We start from the raw sequence: 15,491 nt of genomic DNA on the forward strand, positions 1-15,491 counted from the left end.
AGGAAACTTGCACAAGCCTCTTAGATAGCCTCATCCACCAGAGGGCAGACAGCAGAAGAAAAAAGAACTACAATCCTGCAGCCTGTGGAACAAAAACCACATTCACAGAAAGTTAGACAAGATGAAAAGGCAGAGTGCTATGTACCAGATGAAGGAACAAGATAAAACCCCAGAAAAACAACTAAATGAAGTGGAGATAGGCAACCTTCCAGAAAAAGAATTCAGAATAATGATAGTGAAGATGATCCAGGACCTCGGAAAAAGAATGGAGGCAAAGATCGAGAAGATGCAAGAAATGTTTAACAAAGACCTAGAAGAATTAAAGAACAAACACCTAGAAGAATTAAAGAACAAACAAACAGAGATGAACAATACAATAATTGAAATGAAAAATACACTAGAGGGAATCAATAGCAGAATAACTGAGGCAGAAGAACGGATAAGTGACCTGGAAGACAGAATGGTGGAACTCACTGCCGCGGAACAGAATAAAGAAAAAAGAATGAAAAGAAATGAAGACAGCCTAAGAGATGTCTGGGACAACATTAAATGCAACAACATTTGAATTACAGGGGTTCCAGAAGGAGAAGAGAGAGAGAGAGAAAGGACCCGAGAAAATATTTGAAGAGATTATAGTTCAAAACTTCCCTAACATGGGAAAGGAAATAGCCACCCAAGTCCAGGAAGCACAGAAAGTCCCAGGCAGGATAAAGCCAAGGAGAAACATGCCAAGACACATAGTAATCAAATAGACAAAAATTAAAGACAAAGAAAAATTATTAAAAGCAACAAGGGAAAAACGACAAATAACATACATGGAAACTCCCATAAGGTTAACAGCTGATTTCTCAGCAGAAACTCTACATGCCAGAAGGGAGTGGCATGATATATTTAAAGTGAAGAAAGGGAAGAACCTACAACTAAGATTATTCTACCCGGCAAGGATCTCATTCAGATTCGACGGAGAAATCAAAAGCTTTACAGACAAGCAAAAGCTAAGAGAATTCAGCACCACAAAACCAGCTCTACAACAAATGCTGAAGGAACTTCTCTAAGTGGGAAACACAAGAGAAGAAAAGGACCTACAAAAACAAACCCAAGGGCTTCCCTGGTGGCTCAGTGGTTAAGAATCTGCCTGCTAATGCAGGGGACACGGGTTCAAGCCCTGGTCTGGGAAGATCCCACATGCCGTGGAGCGACTAAGCCCGTGAGCCACAACCACTGAGCCTGCGCGTCTGGAGCCTGTGCTCTGCAACAAGAGAAGCCGCAACAGTGAGAGGCCCGCGCACCGTGATGAAGAGTGGCCCCTGCTCGCCGCAACTAGAGAAAGCCCTCGCACAGAAACGAAGACCCAACACAGCCAAAAAATAAATATAAATAAATAAATAAATTTATATTAAAAAATGTATAAAGCAAAAAAAAGGTGGACAATAAAAAGAGTAATTAACACAAACAACATCATAATGGATGACTTCAACATACCTCTCTTAGATCAAGTAGGGAAAAAACAAACAAACAAACAAAAAACAAACCCAAAACAATTAAGAAAATGGTAATAGTAACATACATATTGATAATTACCTTAAATGTGAATGGATTAAATGCTCCAACCAAAAGACACAGGCTTGCTGATTGGATACAAAAACAAGACCCATATATATGCTGTCTACAAGAGACCCACTTCAGACCTAGGGACACGTACAGACTGAAAGTGAGGGGATGGAAAAAGATATTCCATGCAAATGGAAATCAAAAGAAAGCTGGCCAATCCAAAAATGGGCAGAAGACCTAAATAGACATTTCTCCAAAGACATACAGATGGCCAAGAAGCACATGAAAAGATGCTCAACATCACTAATTATTAGAGAAATGCAAGTCAAAACTACAATGAGGTATCACCTCACACCACTTAGAATGGGCATCATCAGAAAATCTACAAACAACAAATGCTGGAGAGGGTGTGGAGAAAAGGGAACCCTCTTGCACTGTTGGTGGGAATGTAAATTGATAAAGCCACTATGGAGAACAATATGGAGGTTCCTTAAAAAACTAAAAATAGAATTACCATATGACCCAGCAATCCCACTACTGGGCATATACCCAGAGAAAACCGTAATTCAAAAAGACACATGCACCCCTATGTTCATTGCAGCACTATTTACTATAGCCAGGTCATGGAAGCAACCTAAATGCCCATCAACAGACAAATGGATAAAGAAGTTGTGGTACATATATACAATGGAATATTACTCAGCCATAAAAAGGAACGAAATTGAGTCATTTGTTGAGACGTGGATGGGTCTAGAGACTGTCATACAGAGTGAAGTAAGTCAGAAACGGAAAAACAAATATCGTATATTAACGCACGTATGTGGAACCTAGAAAGGTGGTACAGATGAACCGGTTTGCAGGGCAGAAGTTGAGACACCGATGTAGAGAACAAACGTATGGACACCAAGGGGGGAAAACCGCGGTGGGGTGGGGATGGTGGTGTGAATTGGGCGATTGGGATTGACATGTATACACTGATGTGTATAAAATTGATGACTGATAAGAACCTGCAGTACAAACAAACAAAACAACTCATACTAAAAAAAAAAAAAAAAAAGGAATGAGATACTGACACACACTACAGCATGGCTGAACCTTGAAAGCATGGTCTCACTGAAAGAAGCCAGACACGACAGGCCACATATTGAATGATTCCATTTCTATGAAATGACCCAAAGAGGTAAATTCATGGAGACAGAAAGCAGAGCAGTGGTGACCAGGGACTGGGGTGACAGGAATGAGGAATGACTGCTTATGGGGGGGTGGGATTATCTCTTGTGTTGATGAAAATGTTCTAAAATTGGTTCTGGTGTTGGTTGCACAAGTCTATGAATATACTAAAAACCATTGAATTGTGTACTTTAAATGGGAGAATTGTGTGATATATTATCTCAATAAAGTGGTTTATAAAAAAAAAAGAAAGCTGGAGTAGCAATACTCATATCAGATAAAATAGACTTTAAAATAAAGAATGTTACAAGAGACAAGGAAGGACACTACATAATGATCAAGGGATCAATCCAAGAAGAAGATATAACAATTATAAATATATATGCACCCAACATAGGAGCACCTCAATACATAAGGCAACTGCTAACAGCTATAAAAGAGGAAATCGACAGTAACACAATAATAGTGGGGGACGTTAACACCTCACTTAGACCAATGGACAGATCATCGAAAAAGAAAATTAATAAGGAAACACAAGCATTAAATGACACAACAGACCAGATAGATTTAACTGATATTTATGGGACATTCCAACCGAAAACAGCAGATTACACTTTCTTCTCAAGTGCGCACAGAACATTCTCCAGGCTACATCACATCTTGGGTCACAAATCAAGCCACAGTAAATTTAAGAAAATTGAAATCATATCAAGCATCTTTTCTGACCACAATGCTATGAGATTAGAAATCAATTACAGGGAAAAAAAACGTAAAAAAACACAAACACATGGAGGCTAAACAATACGTTACTAAATAACCAAGAGATCACTGAAGAAATCAAAGAGGAAATCAAAAAATGCCTAGAGACAAATGACAATGAAAACACGATGATCCAAAACCTATGGGATGCAGCAAAAGCAGTTCTGAGCAGGAAGTTTATAGCAATACAAGCCTACCTCAAGAAACAAGAAAAATCTCAAATACACAACCTAACCTTACACTTAAAGGAATCAGACAAAGAAGAACAAACAAAACCCAAAGTTAGTAAAAGGAAAGAAATGATAAAGATCAGAGCAGAAATAAATGAAACAGAAACAAAGAAAACAATAGCAACAATCAATAAAACTAAAAGCTGGTTCTTTGAGAAGATAAACAAAATTGATAAACCATTAGCCAGACTTATCAAGAAAAAGTGGGAGAGGACTCAAATCAATAAAATTAGAAATGAAAAAGGAGAAGTTACAACAGACACCACAGAAATACAAAGCATCCTAAGAGACTACTACAAGCAACTCTGTGCCAATAAAATGGACAACCTGGAAGAAATGGACAAATTCTTAGAAAAACACAACCTTCCAAGACTGAACCAGGAAGAAATAGAAAATATAAACAGACCAATTACAAGCACTGAAGTTGAAACTGTGATTAAAAATCTTCCAACAAACAAAAGCCCAGGACCAGATGGCTTCACAGGTGAATTCCATCAAACATTTAGAGAAGAGCTAACACCCATCCTTCTCAAACTCTTCCAAAAAATTGCAGAGGAAGAAACACTCCCAAACTCATTCTATGAGGCCACCATCACCCTGATACCAAAACCAGACAAAGATACTACAAAAAAAGAAAATTACAGACCAATATCACTGATGAATATAGTTGCAAAAATCCTCAACAAAATACTAGCAAACAGAATCCAACAACACATTAAAAGGATCATACACCATGATCAAGTGGGATTTATCTCAGGGATGCAAGGATTCTTCAATATATGCAAATAAATCAATGTGATATACCATATTAACAAATTGAAGAAGAAAAACCATATGATCATCACAATAGATGCAGAAAAAGCTTTTGACAAAATTCAACACCCATTTATGATAAAAGCTCTCCAGAAAGTGGGCATAGAGGGAACCTACCTCAACATAATAAAGGCCATATACGACAAACCCACAGCAAACATCATTCTCAATGGTGAAAAACTGAAAGCATTTCCTCTAAGATCAGGAACAAGACAAGGACATCCACTCTCACCACTATTATTGAACATCGTTTTGGAAGTCCTAGCCACGGCAATCAGAGAAGAAAAAGAAATAAAAGGGATACAAATTGGAAAAGAAGTAAAACTGTCACTGTTTGCAGATGACATGATACTATACATAGAGAATCCTAAAGATGCCACCAGAAAACTACTAGAGCTAATCAATGAATTTGGTAAAGTAGCAGGATACAAAATTAATGCACAGAAATCTCTTGCATTCCTATACACTAATGATGAAAAATCTGAAAGAGAAATTAAGGAAACACTCCCAATTACCACTGTGACAAAAAGAATAAAATACCTAGGAATAAACCTACCTAAGGAGACAAAAGACCTTTACTCTGAAAACTATAAGATGCTGATGAAAGAAATCAAAGATGACAAAAACAGATGGAAAGATATACCATGTTCTTGGATTGGAAGAGTCAAAATTGTCAAAATGACTATACTACCCACTGTAATCTACAGATTCAATACAATCCCTATCAAAATACCAACGGCATTTTTCACAGAATTAGAACAAAAAAAAACTTAAAATTTGTATGGAAAAACAAAAGACCCCAAATAGCCAAAACAATCTTTGGAAAGAAAAACAGAGCTGGAGGAATCAGACTCCCTGACTTCAGACTATAGTACAAAGCTACAGTAATCAAAACAGTATGGTACTGGCACAAAAACAGAAACATAGATCAATGGAACAGGATAGACAGCCCAGAAATAAACCCTTGCACCTGTGGTCAATTAATCTATGACAAAGGAGGTAAGACTATATGATGGAGAAAAGACAATCTCTTCAATAAGTAGTGCTGAGAAAACTGGACAGCTACATGTAAAAGAATGAAATTATAACACTCCTTAACACCACACACAAAAATAAACTCATAATGGATTAGAGACCTAAATGTACTGGATACTATAAAACTCTTAGAGGAAAACATAGGCAGAACACTCTTTGCCATAAATTGAAGCAAAATCTTTTCCAATCCGTGTCCTAAAGTAATGGAAATAAAAACAAAAATAAACAAATGGGACCTAATTAAACTTAAAAGGTTTGCACAGCAAAGGAAGTCATAAAGAAAATGAAAAGACAACCCACAGAATAGGAGAAAATATTTGCAAATGATGCCATAAAAAAGAATGAAATAATGCCATTTGCAGCAACATGGATGGACCTGAAACTAACACAACATTGTAAATCAAATATACTCCACAAATAAATAAATTAAATAAGTGATCTAAAGAGGTCAAAAAAAAAAAGAACAATACAGCAATTTCTGAAGCATGTACAGTCACTGCAGCAAAGCAGGAACACCTCCTACTTGCAGAATTCAGGCTACTCTTCAAAGCCCTTGCTTCTATAGATCGTGTTAAATCCAGGAGAAGCCTAGATAATGCCCAGCCTCCATCTGGCTAACCTCCACATTCTCTGATGGTGAGTCAAGGGCAGCAACACTCAGCTCAATTCAGCACACAGGCGACTTGACCAAACAAGCTCAGCCAGAAAATTAGCTCTCACTCACCTTCTCACACCTGTACTCCCCAAACTTGACCCCTCGCACCACCTGCTGGTAGATGAGGTTGGTGGCCACATTGTCTTCTGAGGGGTTGTGCCAGGGAGTGAAGACCTCCTTGCGGAAGAAGAGCCTCCACGGGGCGTTGCGTTCCTGGGCGCCCTGCTCCTTGGCATACTGCTCACACTGGGAGATGGCATCCATGACGTGGTCGCTGCCACTGCCCAGGGAGGACACCTGCCGGCATAGGGCTGGAGGTCACCCAGCGGAAGGGTGAGCAGGCCGGGAAGGACTGCAAGGAGCCACTGACTGTGCCAACTGTTCTCATTCAGATGGAAAACCAAGGCTCAGAGAGAGGAGGGGCTTGCCCAGGTCACCCAGGAGGCAGACCAGCATGGGACCCCTGGATCCTAGCTCCTGGGCTCTGAGCTGGCACAGCCATGTGGGAGTTCCCATTTCCTAGTACAAGCCTTTGGTGAAACTCTGATGGACAAATGGCCACTCAAAATATGGGAGGTAGCTGTTGGTGAGAAAAGTGCGGGCAAACGGCATCAGACAACATGTTCCTATCGCTGGACCTGCTGGGGTGAGGGCTGGGGGTCACCTCTGCTGTGGGTGGTGATGCTGGGTGTGGAGGCAAAATCACCCACTCCCAGGACCAGCTCAGCAGAGAAGACTCCAAGCCCAGATGTGCCCCGGGAGGTATACACTCTGGGTGGTCAGTAACAAGTGAAGAGGAACTACCATAGCAACCTGATAAGGAATCATATGCCCATTTGCAAATGGGAAAACTGAATCTCAGCGAGCCAGTGGCTCTCTCTCTCTGCCATGTTCTTCTTCTGTCACCAGCAGAGGATTGAATCCACCTGTGCACGTACAACGGCAGTGAGCCCTGGATTTCAATCACCAGTGTGCTGTTCGGTTTCTCTTTAGGTGCTTAGGACCTCTCCATGATCCTAAGGAGTTGGGGCAGGACCAGGGTTACCACTGGTTTACAGAGGAGGAAACTGAGGCCCTGGAAGGTCAGTAACCGTGCAAGGGCACCTGAGCCAGTAGGTGGCAGCACTGGGGTGGGAGCTGGTGGGTGGCCCTGGGGGCGCCAGGAGGAGGGGCATCAGGGCCGGCCTCACCTTATCAAACAGGGCGATGTAGAGGGAGAACCCGAAGCGGTCATTGAGCGAGGTCTTGTCGGCTAGCGCGTTGCAGAGCTCCTTGGCCGTGGTTGCCGAGTCTGTCAACAGGGTCTTGGTGGTCCCGTCCATGAACGTCACAGGCAACATGATGGGCTTCTTGGACTTGGTGGCCTGAAAGTGATCCAAGGGTTTGTGGGAATCCTTTCACTTCAGAACATCTCACTCCCTCTGAGCTCCTGGCTCCCTGCTCCCTATGGGGTTGGAGCCCTCGGACCTCAGCATCCCATGGTGCACTGCCTGTCCCTGGTCACAGATGCCCAGGGAGCCCTGCTGTGCTCCCCACCCTGAAAGGACCTTCAGGGTCCCTGAAGTGGGGCACTAGGGCTGGGTGGTCGGGGTTTGACATATGCAGGGGCTTCTGCCCTCCTGTCATGTAACCATCACAAGACCCTGTGAAATGAATATCTTTATTGTTATGTTGCAGATGAAGCCATTGAGACACAGAGGAAACCCCCTGCCCAAGTCACTTTGACTATAAAGCCAGCAGACGGGAGTCATCACCACTGTGGGCTTTCCCGTTCCAGTAGGCCTGAGATTCCAGAACTTGAGGGTGGGTGTTTGAATGACCACAGAATCCCAAAGTAGGCAATGTTTCTGGGGCACTGGGGTGCACTGGCGACACACACACACAGATGCCTGGGGGCCACACCTGCAGCTCCAGCCAGCTTGGTGGCTGTGTCCGTGTCCCATTGACGAAGGTCCTCCTGAGCCGCTCCTCACAGTATGGGGCATAGCCAGGTGGTCCCCCGTGGATGAAGTTCCGCAGGTACTATGGACAGAGGACCAGCTGAGGGGGCCCCCCTCCAGCCTCCCTCGGCCTCCCCACCTGTGAGATAGGCTGGGACCTGGGACCCTCTAACGGAGTGCCTGCACCTGGACAAACGTCTCCTCCAGCAATAGAATACAAAGAAATCAAAAGGGACTAAAAACTGCACACACGTGCAGTCAGGGCAATTATGAACAATAAGCTACAAAAAGGCCACAAACCAACTGCCAGGAGCAAAAGCAGGGAACTGCCCATGCCCCCTGCACACAGCACCACCAAGGGGGTGGGCAGACCACCGACGCCCCTCCTCCAGCCCGACCCACCAATCCGCCACCGCCCTCACCTCATTTAAGGAACCAGCCCGCCCCCGCTCAGGGAGTGAGCAAAGGCACCTGTTTCTTGATCTCACTCCCTCGTGCTGCAGCATGAGTCCCATTAAAGCCTTGCCTGAATTTCTTGTCTGACCTCTTATCAACTTCTATCGATTAAAGAGGACCCAGGTCGGTAACACCCGGACCATCAGAGCAGCCTCACCGGGTCTCCTGCCTCTGGTCCCTCCACCCACACTCTGGGCCTGCTCAAGGCCCGTCTGTCCACGTCCCTCCTCTGCTTTCCAGGGCTCCCCACTGTCCTCCAGATCAAGTCCACCTCCCTCACGTTTGGCAGCAGGGCCATCATGATCCGGCCCTGTCTAGTCTCAGCTGCCTCACCCCACACACCATACCCCCCTTCACCCAGCTTAACTGCTCCTCTTCCTCCAGCGCCCACCTCCCTGAGCCCTCCCTCTTCACAGTGCTGACCAGCTGGGTTGATCCGGCTGTCACCTGCTCTGCCTCTGTGTCCCGAGCACCCAGGGCCTGGCACTAAGGAGCAGTCACGAAAGGGCCTGAGATGAACTGAAGTGCTTCAAACCAGCATGTGGAGGGTCTGTTGTCAAACTCAGCATCCGCATAAATAAAATGGGGCTCAGAGGAGATAGAGTGCAGTGGTGGGTGCCCAGGAGGAGGGGGCCAGGAAGATGGGCCCTGCGGAGGTGGGGAGGCCTGGGAGGAGATGACCCGGGCAGGGCCTCATTGCCAAGCCCCTCTGAGTTTCTTCCCCGTGCTCTGCCCCTCAACCCCAGGGACCGGGCGCAGCTCCCCTTCCCTCCCCCGGAGGCCAAAAGCCTCCCCTACCTTAACGAACTTCTCAGAGGGGGCGAAGCAGCCCACACAGAGAGACACAAGGATCCAGCCCCGGGCATAGCTGCTCTTGGAGGGGTTGTGAGTGAGCTGCTTGCTGATCTGGCAGTAGATCTCATCCCTAGGCAGGTGGGGTGGCAAGGAAGGGAGAAGCACTGCCTCAGAGGGAAAGCCCCACCCCTCCCAGCAGCAGGTAGGATGCTTGCTCTCCCACTTGCCAGAGACCACCTGGGAGGAGGCAGGTGAGGCCAGGTGGGGAAGGCTGAGCCGAGGGCTCTGCGGCTGCTGGAGAGGGTCTGGCTTTGGAGATAGGCTCATCAGGCATGAAGCACGCACGTTCCCGACTCCAATCCAGAGTCCACGGCCAGGGCCCCATGATCCAGAGGGTGGTGCATACGCTGCTCCTGGGCACAGTGGCCCCAGTCACTGGTGACCACTTTGATGAGAAGCACAGGCTCCCTCCGTGCCTCATCCCTCACCAAGCTGCACGGCCTGGGCAGGTGAGTTCACCTCTGAGCCCAGCCCACAGACGCGGCAGCAGGTACAATTTCTACTAATGATAACTGGCAGAGCAGAAACAGGAAAGACATCTGGGGAGTTTCTCTGGGGGATGGAATGAGTAGGGACTCCGACATTCTCTTGATATAGTGCTATAATATTTGAATATTTAAATGGCCATGTTTTACTTTTGTAATCAGATTAAAGCAATGAAGGTAGTTTTTCATTTTGTTTTCATTTTAAAGGGAAATGATACCACCCCTTCCTTACAGGATTTCTGTGAAGAAAAATGAGCCAAAGCTTATACAGCACCTGGTGTGGTGCCCAGCACAGTAAAACCCCCGCAGATGCCAGCCTAGCTGCAGCTGTGAAAATGCTGCATGCCCCCTTCAGGGCCAAGGGCGGGACCCACCAAGATGGAGTGACCACCAGGGGGCACTAACTGCTGCTCCTCCCTCTCTGAAGGGCAGGTATCTAATTCAGTGGCTCCCCAATTTTGAGAGCTCAGGGACCAATGCAACCTCAAAATAAATTCTGGAAGTTGCTAACTTATTATCACGACAATAAGGACATTTAAAACACACCACACACACAGCACCTGCCCACTATCTATATCACAATCATTTTATAAAACAAATGTAATTTTAATATCCAAAAAGTAGGAAGGGCGAAATCTCAGAACAAAGAACAGTGCTTTAAATAAGTCAAATTTATAAACATCCTTATTTTTCCCATCTTGTCACAGACCAGTGACAACTATCACCCATAGCTGGGAGCCCCTGACCCCGTTCAATTCATGGACAGGGAGACAGAGGCCGAGAGAAGGGAGGGATTAGCCATGGTCCCTCAGGGAGTTGGCACCCCAGCCTTCTAATGGTCCAGGGCTCCTGGCACTGTGTTCTCTAGAAGTACCACTTTAGGTCTGATGGTGAGATAACTGGGAGGCAAATTCTTGCCCTTAAACATACCTTGGGCAGCCACCTTTTCTTCCTGGAGGCTGGTGGCCCCAGGTGCTACATCTCTGGCGAGCGAGGTAGTCACTGGCCTCGAGGAGCAATGAAAGGGAGGCCAGTGACCCCTGGGCAAACCTCTTCCTCTCTGGACCTCATGTCTCCCATTGGGAAAATGACACTTGACCTCCCCACCCGCCCCATCCTGCTGTCCTCCCAGCCAGCACACACAAGTTCATGGGATCAGCTCTCCTAACCAGCCATCCCGTGCAGATGGAGTTCTCAGGGAAACCCTATCTGTTTTCCCTCCACTGATGCAGCTGAGTTGATTCCACAATTGCTCCTGGAAAGTCATGGATCATCCCAGCTCCTCCCCAACACCCCAGGGACCTGAGCAAAGGCCTCTCCTGGGCCTGGGTGGGGAAGGAGCCACTTGCAGGATCCCAGGCATTCTGGCCACAGTAACCCTGACCACGGGCCTGGGCTGGGTACACCAAAGGTGCCGGCAGGCAAAGGGTTACAGCAGAAGATGCATGTCAGATAATGCTAACAACAACTACCGTTTACTGAGTGCCCACCGTGTAGGTCCTGTGTCACACTTTCCATAGTTTTATCTGCCCACAAGCCTACAAGGTAGGTACTTTTATTATTCCATCTTTACAGATGAAGAAACTGAAGTTACAGAGCTGAAATCACTCTACCAAGGTCACACAACCAGCTAGCAGCAGAGCTAAACCCAGGCCTGCTTAGCTTAATCAGTTGCTAAAGTGACAGAGCTACCACTCAGCCACCAAAAGCCTTTCAGGTCTGGAAGTGCGGGATGCTTCCCCTGATAGCTGCCCCCTCCCTGTGCCCCTGCCCCTCAGGCACTGACCGGAGTGCTGGCCGCAGGATGCCGTTGCCAATGATGAAGTGCAGCTTCTCCAGGTTGGAGGTGGGCCGGTCCTCCAGCATGCTGTTGCCCTGCACCGTGGACTCTCCGTCATGCAGCCTCTTGGTCACCTGGGCCACAGGGAGGGGCAAGGCTTGACCAAGGCTTGGCCAGGGCCCTGCTGTTTGCCTGAGTCTGCCCACTCCCCCTGAGGGCAGAATCCTGGGAGTGGCCAGAGGGCTGGCTCCTCACCACTGTCACACCCCCGCCTGTGCAGAACAGATGCTGGGTGGATGCCTGGCCTGGTGCTACGCGCTTCTGGGGATAAGGCTCCTCTGCAGCCTCCTTGACATCTACCCCCAGCCCTACCCCAGGGAAGTCCCCTCCGCCAGGCCAGGGTCCTGCTCCTCTGACTCCTGATGGGATCCCTATCTCTCTGAGGTGGGCCACACACCACTCCGACACCCAGAGTACACCTGGGTTCCAAACACCCGGCCACCATCACCTGTCATTAACGCCCTGGCTCCTGTGTGAATAGCCTTGGGCCTGGGTTCTTATAGATGGGCTATTCCTCTCTGGTTCCACATGGGCCACAGCGCCAGCCCTGCGCTCTGCCCAGAGGCGTGGAGTGGGTGAAAGGGTGAGTGGCGGGAGCGTGCCCCTGCAGGCAGGAGGGGCGTGGGAGGTCCTCATGTCTGCTGAGCACCCACAGCCATCATCTCACGCCATCATCCCAGGAAGCCACTAGCAGGCATTTTCTTCCCTGGGTGCCTTGGATACCAAGCAGCAGAGCTGGGACTCAAATCTGGGGTAACGTAGCTACAAGACTGGACTTGAGCCTCGGATGGGGAACAAAATGAGGACAAAGACAAAGCAGGCTGAGGAAGCCCAGGAGGAGCAGCCTGACTCTGCTGTAGAGGGGAAGGCTTCCTGGAGGAGGTGACGCCCCAGGCACAGAAGAGGAAGGAGGAATTTTAGGCAGAGGGACCGGTATGCACAAAAGCAGGGGCATGGAGGAACCAGTCCCTCTGCACCGTGAATGCCTTAGTTCGTGTCTGTCGGCCCTCCCAACCTGGACAGTCCTGGAGCTACGGGCCAGGACGGTGCTCAGAAAACACAAGGTGACTAAATGAATGACAAACAAACTAATAGTGTTAATGCCCCATGGGCACCCTTATCCCACAGAAAAGTTCTCATCGGCTAAAAGGTCCCTGGATCAAAGGCAACGGGTCCATGCCCTGGCATGTCCTCCCTCTCACCATCTGCCACTCCAGCCCTCCCCAGCTCTCATGGCCCATCTTCCGGGAAGCCTCCCTGACCGACCCCAGCCTGAGCACAGCGCCCTCTTCCTTGCATCCTGTCTGCCTGATCACATCCAGCGCTGTCCTGCCGGCCATCCTGGTCCCCTGAGGAGAGGCAGTATCCACTCCACTCCCGTCCCTGTTGGTCCCAAGCCCAGCCTTGCCCCAGCCTGGGCCACCGAGGCCGTGCAGGGTCTCTTCTGACCTCCTCTGTCAGTTTGGACTTCTTCTTCAAGGTCAAGTGCACCAGTTTGTGCCTCACGCTGCTCTTCTTCTGCCCCTCAGGGAGCTGGGCCTGCCGGACAAACAGGGGTCAGAGTCAAACGACTGGACCGAAAGTAATGACAAGAGCAGCTGACAATGTGGTTAGAATTGTCTCACCTCCACACTAACGTGTACCACACCCCCACCCCATCAGCCAAGTGACAAATGGGAAAACTGAGACTGAAAAGTATAGTAACCCACCCACTGCCTCCCAACAAGTCAACATTGAAGCTGGCTCTGACTGCAAAGCCTGTCTGCCCTGCCACGTGGCCTCAATCGTGGTCAGCACTCTACAGTTTATATCAGGCTCACACTATTCGTTCCCAGGAGTAGACAGAGGAGGGCAGGGGTCAGGGAGGTGAGGCAGAGGCAAATTTTAGGATGCTCCTTCTGCTGAGGACCTTGCGGCTGGGGATGGCCTGGAAGGGCCCTTGGCCAGAGGGCACCTGGGACTCACCTCGCCCTCGCCCTGCAGGGCCTGAAGCTCCCTCTTATATGTCTTCTTGCCCAGAGTCTCATAAATCTTGGTCATCACAGGAATCTTCTCGCTGCCGTCACTCATGGCCGTGTGGTACTTGGGCTCAGGGAGGTCCCCCATGAACCGGAGGATAGTGATCCAGACCGCCAGGGCCGCCTGGGGACAGACCCATGCCAGTCAGAAAGCCTGAGCGCAGGATGTTGCTAAGGCCATCAAAATGACCCAGGGGTGGGGGAGAGGCTGGAGAACCCCACTCCCCCCAACCGGAGGAGGACCACTGAGCTGAGTGCCTTGTGGGTGTTCCTCGGGGCCTTGCCCTGTGGCCCGGCCACAGGCTGGGTGCGGGATGAAGTCAGCCCTGGTCCCTGCACACCTGTGACCCAGCCCCTCGGCACCCGCGCTGCCAGCACAGACAGCCCCAGCCCTCACCAGCTGGTCGCCCTCATCGTCGTGGTACAGCAGTGGCTGCTTGAGTGGCCGCCGGGTGTAGGTGTGCGTGGTCGTGCCCTGGAAGTAAGTGGCAGCGAACTTGGCGAATTTATACTCGGAGAGGTCCTCCTCATCCTCATCAGGCAGGGGCAGGGCTGCATCCAGGTCTTCCTCCACCATCTCCCTCCGCCCGCGCTCCAGGTCCTGGGGAGACAAAAGGGGTTCCCTGCCATAGGGGCAAATGGGGCTGGGCTGCAGTCCCCCAGCCTGTCCCTGTAGGGCCAGCTCTTCCTCCAGAAGTGTAGGGCGCTGTTCATCCTGTTCACTCCCCAGACAGCGCCCAGTGCAAGGCAGATCCTCAATACATGAATGAATAAAGGCTTGTGAATGGCCCTGGAGAGGGACAGTGATTGGCCCAAGGTCATATGGCAGGCTGGTGGCTGGACAGGGCCTGGGACTACAGCCCCGTCCCAGGTCGTCACAGCTGCCTTCTGCTCAGAGGGGACCACGTGGACTTTAACACAGAGGGGCGCAAGAGGAGGGACGGCACCACACTGGGGCCTGTCCCAGCCCCTTCCCCAGCTTAGTACCTCGAAGCCACTAGGTGCCTGGCCCTCCTGGCCTGGCAGGCCGCCCGAAGTCCCCAGGAAGCCAAACATCTTGTCCACCATGTCCGAGTGATTGATGGGCTCGTGGCGGGCCCTCTCCATCTGCTCCAGGAGCTCCTTCTTCCGCCGAGCCTCCTCCTTCTCCTTCAACTCCCGCTCTGCGTCCTCACGGGCCAGCTGGGCCAGGCGCTCCTGCGAGGTGGGGGTGATGCAGCGTCAGGGAGCAAGCCCCCCATGGGGAGACCACGGGAGCCCCTGCAGCAGCCAGGCCAGAGTCCCAACCTCCTCGGGGCCCTCCTGACCGCTGGGAAGGACGGAGCCTCGGGCCTCTCCACCCTGGGACACACCTGCTCAGCCCTCACAGCCCAGTGCAGACAGATGACCGGTGCTGAGCCAGAGACAGCTCACAACAAGCTCAGACAGTAATGTCACCTGCCTGCCTCAAGGCTCAGCTGGGACCACCTCCTCCAGGAAGCCTGCTCAGGTCTCCCCAACCGAAGGGGACCACACCAACCCAAAAATCCAAGAGCCACCGGGTATAGGCTCTAGACCACCGCTGTCCAATAGAAATATAATGCAAGCCACGTATGTAGTGGTTACATTCAAAATAGTTTTTTAAAAGATAGGTTAGATCAACTTTAATAATGTATTTCATTTAACCCAATATTTCCAAAGTATT

General features: G+C 49.2%; 1 protein-coding gene across 3 annotated transcripts in view; it reads right to left on the bottom strand.

Annotated features, from left to right (window-relative positions):
- MYO7A (myosin VIIA) overlaps window positions 1-15,491 on the bottom strand; it is an 83,939-nt gene that overhangs the window by 32,876 nt on the left and 35,572 nt on the right. For all 3 annotated transcript variants that reach the window (XM_061202823.1, XM_061202822.1, XM_061202821.1), the window contains exons 21-29: window positions 14,795-15,004; window positions 14,205-14,408; window positions 13,755-13,931; window positions 13,239-13,328; window positions 11,736-11,863; window positions 9,408-9,534; window positions 8,116-8,235; window positions 7,404-7,577; window positions 6,283-6,510 (exon numbers count right to left, since the gene is read on the bottom strand). In XM_061202823.1, the coding sequence (XP_061058806.1) occupies window positions 6,283-6,510; window positions 7,404-7,577; window positions 8,116-8,235; window positions 9,408-9,534; window positions 11,736-11,863; window positions 13,239-13,328; window positions 13,755-13,931; window positions 14,205-14,408; window positions 14,795-15,004 (1,458 nt within the window). The remainder of the gene's footprint in view (window positions 1-6,282; window positions 6,511-7,403; window positions 7,578-8,115; window positions 8,236-9,407; window positions 9,535-11,735; window positions 11,864-13,238; window positions 13,329-13,754; window positions 13,932-14,204; window positions 14,409-14,794; window positions 15,005-15,491) is intronic.

Source organism: Eubalaena glacialis, chromosome 10 (genome assembly GCF_028564815.1).
Source record: "Eubalaena glacialis isolate mEubGla1 chromosome 10, mEubGla1.1.hap2.+ XY, whole genome shotgun sequence".
NCBI lineage: Eukaryota > Metazoa > Chordata > Mammalia > Artiodactyla > Balaenidae > Eubalaena > Eubalaena glacialis.